The 19,113-nt window shown below is 42.6% G+C and overlaps 1 protein-coding gene across 1 annotated transcript in view; it reads right to left on the reverse strand.

Moving 5' to 3' along the window:
• The window catches only part of LOC126160489 (protein dopey-1 homolog), a 328,138-nt gene that overhangs the window by 110,424 nt on the left and 198,601 nt on the right, over positions 1–19,113 (reverse strand). Inside the window, exons 24-25 of the mRNA XM_049916952.1 lie at positions 14,886–15,012; positions 5,595–5,757 (exon numbers count right to left, since the gene is read on the reverse strand). Of these exons, the coding sequence (XP_049772909.1) occupies positions 5,595–5,757; positions 14,886–15,012 (290 nt within the window). The remainder of the gene's footprint in view (positions 1–5,594; positions 5,758–14,885; positions 15,013–19,113) is intronic.

Here is a 19,113-nt window from a genome sequence, read left to right on the forward strand (position 1 = left end):
CTGCTGCCTTGGAGTGTAGCAGCAGTGGGGAGTCTGGTGTGTCGCATGGTACACCCCAGGTGTTACATGCTCCACCCACTGTCCCTGCTGTCGAGACATCTTCGCGGGAACCGGGCGCGGTTGGGCCACCCTCTCCCCAAGGGGAGTGGCGGGTTCAACGGCGTTCACGGCACACGAGGCAGAGGGTCAATGTGGGGGCTGGCCGTGTGGCATCGACCGCTTTGCCTGTGAGTGGAAATGTGGCCGCTCCTTCAGCAAGGTCCAAGCAGGCACATGGGGGGGGAGGGATTTATTATTAGTGATTGGGAGCTCCAACGTTAGGCGGGTGATGGAGCCCCTTAGGGAAATAGTGGAAAGGTCGGGGAAGAAGGCCAGTGTTCATTCTGTCTGCTTGCCGGGGGTCTCATCCGAGATGTGGAGAAGGCCCTGTCGGCAGCGATAGAGAGCACTGGGTGCACCCGACTGCAAATTGTTGCTCATGTCTGCACCAATGACTCCTGCCGTCTGGGTTCAGAGGTCATCCTCAGTTCATACAGGCAGTTGGTGGAGTTGGTGAAGGCAGAAAGCCTCACTCGCGGGGTGGAATCTGAGCTAACTATTTGTAGTATCGTTCCCAGAACCGATCGCGGTCCTCTGGTTTGGAGCCGAGTGGAAGGCTTAAACCAGAGGCTCAGACGTTTCTGCGGAGATCTGGGGTGCCAATTTCTCGACTTCCGCTATCGGGTGGAGAAATGTAGAGTCCCCCTGTATAGGTCACGCGTGCACTACACGCAGAAAGCAGCTACAAGGGTAGCGGAGTACGTGTTGAGTGCACATGTGGGTTCTTTAGGTTAGAGAATTCCCTCCATAGACCCTACAAGACGCCTTCTGAGACGCGGCAAGGTAGGAGTAGGCAAAATGCAACAGGGAATAACAATATTAATGTGCTAATAGTAAACTGCAGGAGCGTCTATAGAAAGATCCCAGAACTGCTCTCATTAATAAACGGTCACAATGACCACATAGTACTAGGGACAGAAAGTTGGCTGAAACCAGATGTAAACAGTAATGAAATTCTAAACTCAGATTGGAAGGTAGAAGACAGGCTGGACAGTTAAGGGGGAGGCGTGTTTATAGCGATAAGAAGTGCAATAATATTGAAGGAAATTGATGGAGGTCCGAGATGTGAAATAACTTGGGTGAAGGTCATGGTTAAAGCAGGCTCAGACATGGTAATTGGATGTCTCTATAGGCCCCCTGGCTCAGTAGCTGTTGTGGCTGAGCACCTGAAAGATAATTTGGAAATTATTTCCCCACCATGCTATAGTTCTGGTTGGAGATTTTAATTTGCCGGATACAGACTGGGAGACTCAAACGTTAATAATGGGTGACAGGGACAAAGAATCCAGTGAACTTTTTTAAAATGTGCTTTATCTGAAAATTACCTTGAGCAGTTAAACAGAGAACCACCTCGTGGCGATAAAATATTAGACCTTCTGGTGACAAACAGACCCGAACTATTTGAAACAGTTAACGCAGAACAGGGAATCAGCGATCATAAAGTGGTTACAGCATTGATGATTTCAGCCGTAAATAGAAATAGTAAAAAAGGTAGGAAGATTTTTTTGTTTAGCAAAAGTGACAAAAAGCAGATTTCAGAGTACCTGACGGCTCAACACAAAAGTTTTCTCTCAAGTACAGATAGTGTTGAGGATCAGTGGACGAAGTTCAAAACCATTGTACAATATGCGTTAGATGAGTATGTGCCAAGCAAGATCGTAAGAGATGGAAAAGAGCCGCTGTGGTACAACAACAGAGTTAGAAAACTGCTGCGGAAGCAAAGGGAACTTCACGGCACACATAAATATAGCCAAAGCCTTGCAGCAAACAAAAATTACTCGAAACGAAATGCAGTGTGAGGAGGGCTATGCGAGAGGCGTTCAATTAATTCGAAAGTAATGTTCTATGTACTGACTTGGCAGAAAATCCTAAGAAATTTTGGTCTTATGTCAAAGCGGTAGGTGGATCAAAACAAAATGTCCAGACACTCTGTGACCAAAATGGTACTGAAACAGAGGATGACAGACTAAAGGCCGAAATACTAAATGTCTTTTTCCATAGCTGTTTCATAGAGGAAGACTACACTGTAGTTCCTTCTCTAGATTGTCGCACAGATGACAAAATGGTAGATATCGAAATAGACGACAAAGGGATAGAGAAACAATTAAAATCGCTCAAAAGAGGAAAGGCCGTTGGACCTGATGGGATACCAGTTCGATTTTACACAGAGTACGCAAAGGAACTTGCCCCCCTTCTTGCAGTGGTGCACCGTAGGTCTCTAGAAGAGCGTAGCATTCCAAAGGATTGGAAAAGGGCACAGGTCATTCCCATTTTCAAGAAGGGACGTCGAACAGATGTGCAGAACTATAGACCTATACCTCTAACGTCGATCAGTTGTAGAATTTTGAAACATGTATTATGTTAGAGTATAATGAGTTTTCTGGAGATTAGAAATCTCCTCTGTAGGAATCAGCATGGGTTTCGAAAAAGACAGTCATGTGAAACTCAGTTCGCGCTACTTGTCCACGAGACTCAGAGGGCCATAGGCACGGGTTCCCAGGTAGATGGCATGTTTCTTGACTTCCGCAAGGCGTTCGATACAATTCCCCACAGTCATTTAATGAACAAAGTAAGAGCATATGAACTATCAGACGAATTGTGTGATTGGATTGAAGAGTTCCTAGATAACAGAACGCAGCATGTCATTCTCAATGGAGAGAAGTCTTCCGAAGTAAGAGTGATTTCAGGTGTGCCCCAGAGGAGCCTCGTAGGACCGTTGCTATTCACAATGTACATAAATGACCTTGTGGATGACATCGGAAGTTCACAGACTTTTGCGGATGATGCTGTGGTATATTGAGAGGTTGTAACAATGGAAAATTGTACTGAAATGCAGGAGGATCTGCAGCGAATTGGCGCATGGTGCAGGGAATGGCAATTGAATCTCAATATAGACAAGTGTAATGTGCTGCGAATACATAGAAAGATAGATCCCTTATCATTTAGCTACAATATAGGAGGTCAGGAACTGGAAGCAGTTAATTCCATAAATTATCTGGGAGTACGCATTAGGAGTGATTTAAAATGGAATGATCATATAAAGTTGGCCGTCGGTAAAGCAGATGCCAGACTGAGATTCATTGGAAGAATCCTAAGGAAATGCAATCTGAAAACAAAGGAAGTAGATTACAGTATGTTTGTTCGCACAACGCTTGAATACTGCTCAGCAGTGTGGGATCCGTACCAGATAGGGTTGATAGAAGAGATAGAGAAGATCCAACAGAGAGCAGCGGGCTTCGTTACAGGATCATTTAGTAATCGCGAAAGCGTTACGGAGATGATAGATAAACTCCAGTGTAAGACTTTGCAGGAGAGACGCTCAGTAGCTCGGTACGGGCTTTTGTTGAAGTTTCGAGAACATACCTTCACTGCGGAGTCAAGCAGTATATTGCTCCCTCCTACCTATATCTCGCAAAGAGACCATGAGGATAAAATCTGAGAGATTAGAGCCCACACAGAGGCATACCGACAATCCTTCTTTCCACGAACAATATGAGACTGGAATAGAAGGGAGAACCGATAGAGGTACTCAAGGTACCCTCCGCCACACGCCATCAGGTGACTTGCGGAGTATGGATGTAGATGTAGATGTAGATGTAGATAACAGTGAGTTGCTTAGTGAATTTTGATTCCATTTGATGCGAGTTGTCATTGCTTATACTGGTGGTATGTGACAAATTCTGCAAAAGTAAGCGAGAGAAAGAATTTGCAGGATATATGCTTTCTTCAAGCGGAAAACACATGCCCATGCGTACTGCTACTATCGCTCTGAATTGTCAACAATGCCATCCCTGTCCATGAGTCATGCACAAACCGCCATTGTTCGTGAATCAGACTATAGTGTCTGATAATGGACTGCAGCTCACGACAGCCAACAGAATTGAACATGTGACCACAGTGCCATTCCACCTGCAATCAAATGGCGAAGATGAACATTTCGTTCAAACATTCAAGGAGCAGATGAGTACATTCTGTGGAACTCACTCAGGGAGCAGGCCAGGCAACTGTTCCTCCCCACCTACCGTGCAATGCCTTGAGATGGATCTTCCCCAGTTAAACTCCTCCATGGCCACTGGCATTGCATCTGCTTCATCTGCTGCACCCACTAACGAGGAGTACCCATCAGTATAAAGATTCTCATTTTCAGATCCAGGACGCAGTACTCAAGACCTTCAAGCCCGGACAGCTATGGCAACAGGGGATTGTTACATGTGTCCTTGGGCACAACATGTTGTTGTTTCTTCCTTTACAGGGCTCAAAAGACACTCTGAGACTTTGAGACTTTGTGATCCTACCACTGTGTTTCATTTTATAGACTCAGTGTGCAGCTAGGAACCAGGGTCACAGCAGTTCACTGCAGACCAGATGGCATCTCAGCATGAGGCGCTTCCCATAGAGATGGACGGGCCCTCATCCCTGATGCGTTTCATCACAAGAGTCCATGTCACTGAGGGCGTCCATCTTCACCCTGCCGTCTTCCTCTCCAAGAGGGGTCCTGCAGCATTCAAGACTATGCCCTGGATGTAGGCAGGTGCCCTCCCTGCAATTCACGAGGTGTTCTCGTGAGGGCTTAGGACAGATGCTAAGGCGCGGACGGCAGCCTATTGCCAACTTCAGTTCCGTTCCCATCCTATCTGCCACCCCTACATCCAAATCTCCATCTCACTGTCGGTTTGCACCACCACCATATGCGACCATGGTCAGGGGATTTGGGGGGAAACAAGTGTGGTGTTGTAAGCACAGCACACACCACCAGGCATTGATAGGTCGACAACCCACTCTGGGGACAGCATATAGCCCAGCAAGACGTAGCCAGAGAAGTGATACGTGCCAGCACTGTAGCAGAGAGGGAAGTTCCAAGTCAGCTCAATAATGAGAAGACATCTTTCTACTTGTGTACTTTGCACTGCATCATCTGCTTCTATTGAGTACATGCCAGCCTGTCTTCATGAACATTCTAGAGGGACAAGAACTGTCTACTATCCAGCCTTGGCTTCTGGAATAGTAGTTGAACTTCAGGATCTGGTGCCTATGCCAATTTGTAAAAGTCGAGTACTCACCAATAAATGAGTGTGTTCTTGACACTAATCGTTATCAGTGTTCTCTTCATTCTCTTCTCACAGTGTTTCACTCAGCACACTATATACAGCTGAGGCTGGCAACACGTAAAATCTCCTTCTATGGTTGTGTCAAAAGTGTGATAAAACAGATACAACTTCAGATCTCTTAGAAAGTTCATGGAGAGACAGGACAACTAAATATTTTAGATCTGCAAACTATGCAAGAGCAAGAATTTCATGGCATTTCACACTGAACTGTCACAGAGAGCACCATGAGACTTTATTAACCTTGTAAATAGTTTTCCATACAATTAACAGTATCAAAAGAAGCTAGTACGAGCCAACTATTTACTTGAATCCTTCTGCAGCACACCCATAATAAAACACAATCTATACAAAATGTTAAGTAGAACAAAAATGAACAGCTGTACTCACGAGTGGTTTTTAAGATATGGTGTTATGTTATACATAACAGTTGTAAGAAGCGTAACCACTCTCTCTTTTTCTTGGCTGCCATAACTGACATCAAGAAGAGGAGCCAATAATTCTGCAAGCACAGCCTGCGCCTGAATACTGTACTGTGCTGCTGATGTTGATACTGCAAATATAAGGAAGGAATAGGTCAGAGAATGTATGTTTAAATTTCTGAATCACATATATTAAATCTTAATGCAGCATAATAATTGCTGAGTCCAGTAACTGAAGCTGTGACATCATTAAAATTTATTACAATATTAAAAAGCAACCATTATTTGAGTTTGAGAATTATGAATAATGAGTATTAAGCATTTGTGAGACCTGTGGTGACTTGCTATCATTACAGGCAATTTCCCACAGTATTTTAAAATAGGTTTCTACAGACAGGTTTGTACTGTATCAATGGATGCTTAACCTGTGTCACTCAGATCAAGCACCCTCCCCTCCCCAACTCAAACTTAAGAATGCAACTTCAGCAACAAATACTACTACCCACAAAGATTATTACCTGCAATAAAAATGTTTATCTTCCCATACATTGGAGCTCCTAATGAAGGAAAGACAAGTTCAGTAAACAGCAATTTTCAGGGAGAGATGAATTAGCTGCCACTCTTATCAGTACCTGGGAGATTAAGTTATGCAGAAGCAGATGATATCTATTTCAGTCTTAGCTGCATCATCATTATTACAATTTAGCTTACATGGATCTTACTCATGTGCTTCTGGTTCTAGTAACATACATCTGTGGAAATGGCAGAGAATATGTAGCAGGGCTCCAGGTAAAAAGTTGTAAAATCAAGCTAACAGACCAGTATGTTTTCAGGATGTGAGGGGGTCAAGGTCTCAAAATATAAAGAAACATGATAAATATTATAAAAAGTGCAACAGACAGTAAATACAGAGGACAGCTGAAATAAGCAAGTTGTACAGCAGCGAGTAATGTGATTGTTGAAGGAAGGGATAACAAGAAGACTTCAGTAAAATTTTTAATCACAGTGACAGTGACTGACAAACACAACATACATGAATCACAAAAGTAAAACTGTATTTTGTGGATGATGGAGCTGACACATGTGACAGATGATTGTTAAATTCTTCTAAACTAATCGAACTTGCAACAACAGAAAATGTTGCACACTTATACTACTGGTGTCACGATAATATCATATATGATTCATGTTCTGGAGAATGCAACCCTGTTCTTGTTCACTCTGCTTGTATATCAGAATAACACTCTAATACTTTTGTGTTGATTGTTTGTGAGCGTTTACACAAGATGAACATTTAAAATAAAGTGACTTAAAGTTAGTGTAAGTATGGGTTTGTGGTCTACCCAGCAGTATAACTATATTAGAGCAACATATTTCGGCTGTGGAAACAGTAACATATTGTGGCAGAGTGCTGAGTTTCAGATTTGAATGCTTGGAATCTGGCACTGCAATTTCCAGGTTGTTATACTGGTAGCATCAAGTTTGTGTGATTACAAAGCTGCTATCTCATATCTACACAATATATATTAAGTAATAATACACTGTGAAGTCATATGTACTAAAAAGTAATTTCTTGGCTTACAAGAAAGATTATTGATCAATATAATGAATCACCACATACAGACAGTAATCTGCAAACATGTTTTCTATGTGGAATGATTGTGAATTGTGGATTTTGTGGTATATACTCTCACAATGTACACTATGTGATCAAAAGTATCTGGACAGCTGGCTGAAAAAGACTTACAAGTTCATAGTGCCCTCCATCGATAATGCTGGAATTCAATGTGGTGTTGGCCCACCCTTAGCCTTAATGACAGCTTCCACTCTTGCAGGTGCTCATTTCAGGTGCTGGAATGTTTCTTGGGGAATGGCAGCCCATTCTTCATGGAGTGCTGCACTGAGGAGAGGTATCAATGTCGGTCGGTGGCATGAAGTCGACATTCCAAAACATCCCAAAGGTGTTCTATAGGATTCAGGTCAGGATTCTGTGCAGGCCAGTCCATTACAGGGATGTCATTGTCATGTAACCACTCCGCCACATGCCGTGCATTGTGAACAGGTGCTCGATCGCGTTGAATGATCTAATTGCCATCCCCAAATTGTCTTCAACAGTGGAAGCAAGAAGGTGCTTAAAACATCAATGTAGGCCTGTGCTGTGATAGTGCCACACACAACAACAAGGGATGCATGCCCCCTCCATGAAAAACATGACCACACAACACCACCGCCTGCGAATTTTACTCTCGGCATTACACATCCTGACCAATGACATTCACCGAGCATTCACCATACCCAGACCCATCCATCGGCTCCCCACAGTGTGTACCATGATTCGTCACTCCACACAATGTTTTTCTATGGTTCAACTGTCCAATGTTTACACTCCTTACACCAAGCGAGGCATAGTTTTGCATTTACCAGCATGATGTGAGGCTTATGAGCAGCCGCTCGACCATGAAATCCAAGTTTTCTCACCTCCTGCCTAACTGTAATTCCTGTGTGATGGTCTGGATAGATGTCTGCCTATTACACATTACAACTCTTTTCAACTGTCAGCCGTCTCTATCAGTCAAAAGACGAGGTTGACCTGTATGCTTTCGTGTTGTACGTGACCTTTTATGTTGCCACTTCCACTATCACATTGGAAACAGTAGACCTGAGGATGTTTAGGGAGTGTTGAAATCTCATGTACCGACATATGACACAAGTGACACCCAATAACCTGACCACATTCGAAGTCCGTGAGTTCCGCAGTGCACCCCACTCTGCTCTCTCATGAAGTCTAACAACTACTGAGGTCACCGATATGGAGTGCCTGGCAGTAGGTGGCAGCACAATGCACCTAATATGAAAAACGTATGTTTTTTGGGGGTGTCCGGATACTTTTAATCACATAGTGTACATAATCCAAATCATTCGATTCAGGCACAGGAGACGTATCAAAATTTTTGTAAAATTTCACCATAAACTTAGAACAGCTGATGTTGACAAACAGCATAATAATAATAACAATAATAATAATAATATAATTTTGTTATATATACATACAATAAAATCCAACACTTAATCACCCCTTGCTCTAGTTATCATTTCATCCTCTATGAATTCTTATATTGAATAATAGCATTTCCCCCACAGAATCAAATGTAACCATGTTTTTAGAACCTCTGGTTTCATATTAAACGTACTTTTGTCCATTAACTTGTTATATATGGTCATCCCTATATACTGTGGAGTCCGTGCATATGATGTTAATTGGCGGGTGGGTAGCAAAATGATTCCCCTCAAGTACTATTTGCCTGCTGTGCAGGAAAATTATAATTTCATAAATGTGCATGGAGGGAACAGTTAGGATTTCAGGGTGTATACATGGACAAGGAAAAAAAATTCCCGGGTTTTTCCCAGATTTCCTGGTAGAAAGATAAACTTTATCCTGGGTAAAAATACACTTTTTCTGTGTCAAGTGACAGTATACTTTCCCTCAGGATCACAAAACTTATCAATCCTTTAACCCTTTAACTGCTCTGGAAGATTTAACACGCGTGCCTTTGTACCTGTCCTTGTGTGCTCTGAACGTGTTTATGCGCGCCACAAGTCATCCTACCTGGGCTGGTACTCTGAATGTGTCTACGCGTACACACGTTCAGAGTACCAGGTAGAAAGACTGGTGGCGCGTGTAAACACGTTCAGAGCACACAGGGACAGGTACAAAGGTGCGCGTTAACACGTCCAGAGCAGTTAAAGGGTTAAATGGTTAAGATTTTATACACCAGCACATAGAGCCTCCTGCCACTTTAGGAAACAAACTACACAAAAAATGCATTTTGGAAAGATCTTTGATTTGCAGCAACATGTACGCTGCATATTTTCATATTACGAAAGTACAGGGTGTACATAAAGTCCAGGAATACTTTCAATTATTTATTGCCCAATAACCAAACTTTGTACAGATATTACACATATGTCATTTTGAAGAGAAATACCGAAAGTTTGTTTTCATGTATACCACCACAGCGTAGTTTCGTAAGTTCGTGGGTACCTGAACAGGGAGCTGCCTCATCGATGGATCTGCTGTGCTACAGAAGGGGACAGCTGTTTCATGAAACAGCCACCCTGATCACCAGATCTCACTCCGTGTGACTTTTTTCTGTGGGGAAACATTACAGATCTGGTGTATGTACTGCCTCTACCATGTGATGTAGCAGAGCTCCATGCGAGAATACGGGAAGTGACTGCCACAGTCTACGATGCCACGCCGGGACGGGTATGGCAAGAATTCGATTACCATATTGACATCTGCCAGGTCACTCATGGTTCGCATATCAAATGTTTTTTTTTTTTTTTTTTTTTTGGGGGGGGGGGGGGGTTAGTACTTAGTTCTTGTGCAATAAATAATTGAGAGTGTTCCCCGACTTTATGTACCCCCTGTACATGGTCGATTTCCACCAAACACAGAACGTTAGTTTCCGAAGCACTGAAATTGAGGTCACCATGTGCTTTTGTAAGCCAATCACGTCCCATGTCACGTGATCTCACCAACCGATGATAGCAGATATTCATCGCGTTTACATGGGGCTCCCAAAACCTGATTTAGTAAATCTGTCTCCCAATACCACTCCTGGGTAGTCATTTAATCACTTCAAATCCGCTTCTGGAAATCCGCTTCTGTTTGCCTGCTTCCCAGTTCAGCAATCGATTTTCGCTGCCATGTAAATGCAGTCGGTATTGAAGCATGCTTGGACTGTCAGGTTTTGTCTCGTTTTAAAAAATTTTGGCTAATATTCATGGAGTGACTTTTTGTACAGTGAACGATAAGCAGAAATATTAGACTGAAGCTGTTTACACCTCATCTAACTGAAGAGAAATAGCAATTGTGCTGACTAAATCATAAACTAAATCTGATGTTTTCCAGACACCGTAGTTAACTGGGCTAGCAAATCCACTTCAGAGCTTAACATGTCAACACGACAGAAAAAAACGGTTTCTGAAACTCAGTTTTCGTCTTTTGGAAGATGTGTCACATGTAAAACTAGTGATTCAGAGCATAGGACACAGACGGTGTTTAGAAAGGATAGAGTGCATGCAACCGGTGGTGGCGTGTTTGTCACTGTTAGTAGTAGTTTATCGTGTACTGAAATAGAAGTGGATAGTTCCTGTGAATTATTATGGGTGGAGGTTATACTCAACAACCGAGCTAGGTTAATAATTGGCTACTTTTACCGACCTCCCAACTCAGCAGCATTAGTGGCAGAAGAACTGAGAGAAAATCTGGAATACATTTCACATAAATTTTCTCAGCATGTTATAGTCTTAGGTAGATATTTCAATTTACCAGATATAGACTGGGACACTCAGATGTTTAGGATGGATGGTAGGGACAGAGCATCGAGGGACATTATACTGAGTGCACTATCCGAACATTGCCTCGAGCAACTAAACAGAGAACCGACTCGTGGAGATAACATCTTGGACCTACTGATAACAAACAGACCCGAACTTTTCGACTCTGTAAGTGCAAAACAGGGAATTAGTGATCATAAGGCCATTGCTGCATCCCTGAATATGGAAGTAAATAGGAATATAAAAAAAGGGAGGAAGGTTTATCTGTTTAGCAAGAGTAATAGGAGGCAGATTTCAGACTACCTAACAGATCAAAACGAAAATTTCTGTTCCGACACTGACAATGTTGAGTGTTTATGGAAAAAGTTCAAGGCAATCGTAAAATGTGTTTTAGACAGGTATGTGCCGAATAAAACTGTGAGGGACGGGAAAAACCCACTGTGATTCAACAACAAAGTTAGGAAACTAATGCGAAAGCAAAGAGAGCTTCACTGCAAGTTTAAATGCAGCCAAAACCTCTCAGACAAACAGAAGCTAAACTATGTCAAAGTTAGTGCAAGGAGGGCTATGCATGAAGCGTTCAGTGAATTCAAAAGTAAAATTCTATGTACCGACTTGACAGAAAATCCTAGGAAGTTCTGGTCTTACGTTAAATCAGTAAGTGGCTCAAAACAGCATATCCAGACAGTCCGGGATGATGATGGCATTGAAACAGAGGTTGACACGCATAAAGCTGAAATACTAAACACCTTTTTCCAAAGCTGTTTCACAGAGGAAGTCCGCACTGCAGTTCCTTCTCTAAATCCTCGTACAAACAAAAAAATGGCTGACATCGAAATAAGTGTCCAAGGAATACAAAAGCAACTGAAATCACTCAACAGAGGAAAGTCCACTGGACCTGATGGGATACCAATTCGATTCTACACAGAGTACGTGAAAGAACTTGCCCCCCCTTCTAACAGCCATGTACCGCAAGTCTCTAGAGGAACGGAAGGTTCCAAATGATTGGAAAAAGAGCACAGGTAGTCCCAGTCTTCAAGAAGGGTAGTCGAGCAGATGCGCAAAACTATAGGCCTCTATCTCTGACATCGATCTGTTGTTGAATTTTAGAACATGGTTTTTGCTCGCATATCATGTCATTTCTGGAAGCCCAGAATCTACTCTGTAGGAATCAAGATGGATTCTGGAAACAGCGATCGTGCGAGACCCAACTCGCTTTATTTGTTCATGAGACCCAGAAAATATTAGATACAGGCTCCCAGGTAGATGCCATTTTTCTTGACTTTCGGAAGGCGTTCGATACAGTTCCGCACTGCTGCCTGATAAACAAAGTAAGAGCCTACAGAATGCAGTATTAGAAAATTGCAACGAAATGCAGGAAGATCTGCAGCGGATAGGCACTTGGTGCAGGGAGTGGCAACTGACCCTTAACATAGACAAATGTAATGTATTGTGAATACATAGAAAGAAGGATCCTTTATTGTATGATTATATGATAGCGGAACAAACAGTGGCAGCAGTTACTTCTGTAAAATATCTGGGAGTATGCGTATGGAACGATCTGAAGTGTAATGATCATATAAAAAAAAAAAATGTTGGTAAGGCGGGTGCCAGGTTGAGATTCATTGGGAGAGTCCTTAGAAAATGTAGTCCATCAACAAAGGAGGTGGCTTACAAAACACTCGTTCGACCTATACTTGAGTATTGCTCATCAGTGTGGGATCCGTACCAGATCGGGTTGACAGAGGAGATAGAGAAGATCCAAAGAAGAGCGGCACGCTTCGTCACAGGGTTATTTGGTAAGCGTGATAGCGTTACGGAGATGTTTAGCAAACTCAAGTGGCAGACTCTGCAAGAGAGGCGCTCTGCATCGTGGTGTAGCTTGCTGTCCAGGTTTCAAGAGGGTGCGTTTCTGGATGATGTATTGAATATATTGCTTCCCCCTACTTATACCTCCCGAAGAGATCACGAATGTAAAATTAAGGAGATTCGAGCGCGCACGGAGGCTTTCCGGCAGTCGTTCTTCCCGCGAAACCATACGCAAATGGAACAGGAAAGGGAGGTAATGACAGTGGCACATGAAGTGCCCTCCGCTACACACCGTTGGGTGGCTTGCAGAGTATAAATGTAGATGTAGATGTAGTCAGCTTGTAGCAACATCACTGTTAAGTAGCACGAACACACAAGGAAAAGTTAATGGTTTAAATTAATGTGCATATAATAGCTACAAGAAATGCTAAGATTTCACACATAATATTTGTCTTTTTTTCAGGTGTTACACTTCGATAGATCACACAAATGTGCCAGTAAAATTTTAAGTAATGACGTAAAAGTCTGGTCTTCTGGGCTCAAAATTTTTGTAAGTGGATGGCCCTCAAGGTGTTAATCTTTAAATGAAAATCAAACGCTCAGTAATTTAAGAAATTCAAAGCACGTTCACACATGAACATAACTCATACTGTGTGAAATTAAATGTACTTTGAAAGTAATGCTTCTCAAATGACCAATTGCAGTATCTTCTGGTGACCTGTTTAGATTTCATTTCAGCAGTTGTCAGAGAGCACCGGAAAATGGTTTACCGTGCCTGCAGAGCCACGATGACATAGGTAGCCCGTATGTTCGTACGTAATGGCATTAATAGATCTTACATAATAAACAAAACAGGACATCAGAGGATAATCCAAGAGCATTGGAATTTTGTAAACCATACTAAAATCCGTAATTCGGCTTAAAGAGCACATTCATATGTCCAGATTCACAAAGAAGTAGGTCCCAAGCTGATAAACTTTTCAGTGTGGTTTTCGGAATGCATGTTTTCTTGAAGTACCAGTACTACATTATCTCATGTTTCGTTCTACGGCATAATGCCATACCTCGCAAAAGATAACAATGTGCACTTGAAATTCCGCAAACCGTTGACACCAGCCAAGGCCAATAGTGTTTCAAATAAATTGAAAGCCTATGTTGAAAAGGTTAGTTAAAGACAATTTTTTTAGCAAATCGACAAAAATAACTTCATTGTTCTGCAAGGCAATTAATACCTGACTGCCAAAAACCTGGAAATAAAATAAAATAAAAAAACTGAGACTAATAACATATTTTAGCCTTCCATAATTATGTTAATATTTTAATTCACCTTACAGCTCCCAGCCTCTGAAATCAGTTTTGTTTTTGAGCGCTGTAAACCAAGAGGAAACAGCAAACTGTTATGACGTCATGCCCATCGGGAGTAGTTTGTTGTTGTGAATTATTGCAGTCTTCGTCCTAAAGCCTTCGACACATTTTGCTGTTGGCAGGTTCTTGTGTGGGGGCTGTGTTTTGTTGCTGTAAATGGCGCATCTCTTCGCAACTTAAGTTTTATTTTTTTCCCCTTATTTACGTTTTATTGCTGCAGTATTATATTGCCATGACAGGCTAAAGTAGAATTCTTTATTAGATTATTAGTGCTTACCAGTCAAAACTACTAAAATTGAACTGAAAACTTAAACAATGAAAAATTCACAGAATTCTTTAAAATTCCTGTGTTTTTTCCCGATTTTCTCCCAGATGAAAAAATTCCCAGGCTTTTCCCGAAATGTACACACCCTGGATTTGTAGATTCCGAAATAATGGGCAAAAAGATTTTTTTTACTGTGCAGTCATCATGTTGCGGCATGCGTTTTATATGCCGAAAATTAAAGGAAATTATGACAGCCTTTCCACAATTACTGACTATGTTTGAAGTCTGTTACAAATCCATAGCTTCTGCATCCTAATACACATACAATGTATCCCAAAACAATGAAAACAGCCACAAAGGTTTCAGAAATGAAATTCCATAAAACAAAATTTTCATGGTGAAACAAGAAAGATCCCCACTCAAGCATGGAAGCACCAAAAGTACTATGGATAACAGTACTGATCAAAACTAACTTACCAGAGGAATCCTTTTCCTTTCCATCAGGCATACTTTCCAGCTCCTCTTCTTTGACAGCCATGTTGCGACGTAGCCAAGTTGTTTGCTCCAGACAAGCTCCTGCTATCTGAGCACATGACTCTATAAGCTGTGCACAAAGATAAAAAAAAGATATAATAACTGTATGACACGTACGGAACAATTATTAACCGAATACTGAAGCTTGAACATAACAAAAGTTTTACCAAGAATCTGAATCTGATTTCACAATTCTCTGAATTTTTCACCAAGTATTCAGGGTAAATCTTTCAAGCTGAAAGTGAGGCAATACCAGACCATGTAGAAGATGGTTACGTAAAACAAATTTAAAAAAAGAGACATTATTTATACACTGACAAATATTTATAAAGCATATGGTTACACGTCCAACTCAATTTACCAAGTTAATAACTGCCCACAAAACTTACAATGACAATACAGAAGAAAATGAATTTCATTAAGAAGTTGATAATACTGGTGATATAAAGCACCATTTCACAGCACATACATATCAATTCCAAACAATATTCTTGTTTCATAATCAAATCATTTTAGACCACCTTTTGAATGCACTTGCATCTGATACCTACTTCCCATCTTAATTAGGATAATTTTACATTATGTTCATTCAGCACATCCCCCTCTTTCTCAAGACACTTTTTGTAATACTGAATCTTCTCATGTAAACTAATGGAAAATTCAAGATGGTACAAACATATCTACAGAGTACAAAGATCACTATGCAGTGAAAAGAGGTGATTTGGCAACAGAAAAACATGTAAAACAGCAAAGTACTGGCTGAAATTTCAGACCACCATCTTTGTATGGGAGCTCAAACTCGGTGAGTGGAGGTAATGAGGAAAATGTGTGGAGCTGTGTGGCTGAGCAACAGCATGGATGGAAGTTAGGCAGGATTACAGATATAAAAATTACTTCAAACAGAGAAAAAACTGAATCATGAAGGCAATAGACTACTTTGTAACAAACAGATCCAAACTTTGCAGATCAGTTAACAAAAATGAGGGTTTAGGTGACAGCACCAATGAATGCAGGTGTTATGAGAAATTTTAAGAAGGCAGGAAAATATTTCTGTTTAGGAATAGTGGCAGGATACAGTAACAGGTGGACAATACAAGAGAAAGACAGACAATGGTGACAGTACAACATAAAACAAGTCCAGTGAGCGAACAAAGATCGAAAGTTAAGGCATAGTGAATTCAGAGCCAAGGCAACAATGAGTAGTGAGACCAATACTGTGGCACAGAGATGCACAACTTATTGTGGAGCTGCTGTGCTGCCAGCTTTAAAGGGAAGCCCTGGGTGCAAATAGGCTGGCCCAGTGTGTGTGTGTGTGTGTGTGTGTGTGTGTGTGTGTGTGTTGCAGCTGTACTTACAGTGGCAAACGCAGCACCCACAGATGCAACCATGTTGCCTAGCAGTTGTCATCAATTTCCACAATGTCCAGAAGTCCCTCAAACTCGCTGGGCTGCGATACCCTTGAAATGGGCACATAGAGCCAGAAGTGACCTGCACAAAGCTGGTGGAGGTCAACAGGTGACTCAAGTTTAGGCCTGGCATAGAAGCCCACAGGCCCGACGGCCCGAGAATGGAAGTTGTAAAAGTGTGGGTGTGGGAGCAGCATAGGTGGGTGTTCCAGGACTGACCTGTGTCAGCAGCGGTGGTAAAGCTGGTAGGCTTGGATGGAGCTGGTTAGCATGCTGATGCTCTAAACTTATCAGAGTGTTCACCATCGTACAGCACCGCCCATGGGTGGCAACCACCACAACCACCATCTACGAAGATTTCACCCCATATGAGTGTGCTCACGTAACTGAGCACGGCAGGAAGCGCCTGCCATTGTGGATCCAAGGTCCTGTGGCCTGTGGGCCCAGAAGTTTGAGAACAAAATGTGGCTCCTGCCCATGGAGGAGCTCTGCTGAGCTATGGTCATGGCAGGACTGGTACTATCCTCGATGCCACTGGAGATGCAGAACTGTTCAAAAGCTGCCATGAATGGGGGTCTACTGTCCGACACGGTGGTGCAGTGAATCCTCTGTCTAGAATTTGGACAAGAGAATTGAGAGTGGCATTGGTGGTGATGGACACCATGCTGACAACATATGGGTGGTTAGAATGACGATATATGGGTAGTTATAGTAAGTGTCCACAACAATGAGCCACACAGGAGCCAGCTAAGTCCAGATGAATGCTGTCCAAGAGGTGATGGGGGGTGGACCAGCGGGCAAGAGACTGAGACGGAGCAGGCTGGTGCTGGGAACAAGTGGAATGTCTGAGCACCAAGGTCTTCATATCTCTGTTAGTCCTGGCCAGTACACTTGTCACCTTGCAAGGGTTTTCATCTGCAACATACGCAAATGCCCTTGATGGAGTAGTTGCAGAACCTGGGGACACACGTTAGATGGGATGATGACACACTGAGTAACCGCTCTGTGTTATGCAGGAGAACATCATCAAAGACAAGTGACAAACAGTGGAAGAGGTGAGCCCAGGCTCAAAGTTCTGGATCAGCAGACATGGAAAAAGAAGTGTGCCACCCATGGAGCATATAGTATATAACATGCTGCAAGACAGGCTCGCTTTGCAGCTGTGTAGGTAGCTGTAATCCCAGGAGTGCAATCTAGGTGAGATTTTCTGTTGGTCAAAGGATGGGTCGCACCCCACAAGCAGAGGGGAAAGGACAGCCGCATTTGTGTGTTGTGCAGTGGTCTCATATTTAATGTCATAAATGTAAGACATGAGAAAGAGCACCCAACACTAGAGTCATCATGTAGTCTACTCTAGAAGCCGAGAGTGAGGCCCGGAAAGAGCTATTAGTGGCTTGTGGTTCATAATGAGGGTGAACTTGGTCCCAAATAAGTAAACATGGAGGTTCTTAATGACACTCCAGATGTGTGAAAGCATGCTCACAGGCAGCTGTCCACCTGTACTGAATGCCCTTTTTTCACAGATAGCTGAGGAGATGCACAATGTGAGCCTCTTGTGGAAGGAAATGATAATTCGCCTTTCCCAAAAAACTCTGCAGCTCCTGTAAGTTTGAGGGCAGAGTAGAGAGGTAATGTCAGAAATGTTGCAGTCAGTGGAGTGGATCCTGTCTTTTTTGAACAAGTGGTCAAAGTATTCCACTTGCTCCTGAAAAAAACTAACATCTGTGTAAGTGGGACTTGTGCCCTGCATAAGGGTGCGGGGGTTACGCAGGTGGTCTTCACGTATAGTGCTAGTGGCAACTAAGTCATCAAGATAGATAGTAGAAGCAGGAATGGACAAAGTTAACTGTTCCAGATACCTCCAGAAAATCGTCAGAACCGAAGAGATCCTAAAGGGCAAGCGCCTATATTTCTGTAAGGCGAAGGTGATGTTGACAGCTATAGTGCACTGTGATTCCTCATTCAGGTGAATTTGCAAATATGCAACAAGGTCTATCTCAGAAAAATATTCACCTCCAATAAGCTTTATGCAGAGATCCTCTGGATGCAGGATTTGGTATGAATCCATTTGTGCCTGGGGATTGACTGTCGATTTAAAATTGCCACACAGCCGCAGAGAGCCGTTGGGTTTCTTGATCATTACCAGGGGTGTGGCCCAAGCACTAATTTTGACAAGTTAAATTACCCAGCTTGTGGAGTCAATCAAAGATGACTTGAACCTCATCACTGATTGGAAATCCAAACAGCAAAAAGGCATCAACTGTTGCTCACTGAGTGACAATCGACAACAAACAGAGTTAAAAGCCATATGACCGGTTTGTAAGTAGTGTTGACTGAATTGACCCCGGAGAGGAATTGAACTGTCACCATAGGCAACCAACATACGAACAGGTGGGGCTAAGTCAGGGGCACTAAAGTGAGCATACATTTAGAGGTTAATTAAAGAAACAGCAGCTCCTGTGTCCACCAGGAAGTGAACAGTCTTGTTTGCAGTCATGAGGTTGATAAACAAAGCACTTGTGGAAGGAGTGCCCTGAGAAACAACTGCCCAAAATTCATACCCCATCCCGTGATGCACGTGTGCTTGTCAAAAGGGAGTGGGGGAGGGAGGTGGGGGCTGGCTGTCGCATCTGACTATCCTGATAGTTGATGACAGACAGTAATGTGGAGATGTCCATCTTTTCCATAGTGAGTACAGTGTGGCCAGTGATCTGGACAGCCCACAGGCAGATGTGCTGTGAAGCAACCAGGACATGGCATGAGAC

This window comes from Schistocerca cancellata, chromosome 1, assembly GCF_023864275.1.
Source record: "Schistocerca cancellata isolate TAMUIC-IGC-003103 chromosome 1, iqSchCanc2.1, whole genome shotgun sequence".
Lineage (NCBI taxonomy): Eukaryota > Metazoa > Arthropoda > Insecta > Orthoptera > Acrididae > Schistocerca > Schistocerca cancellata.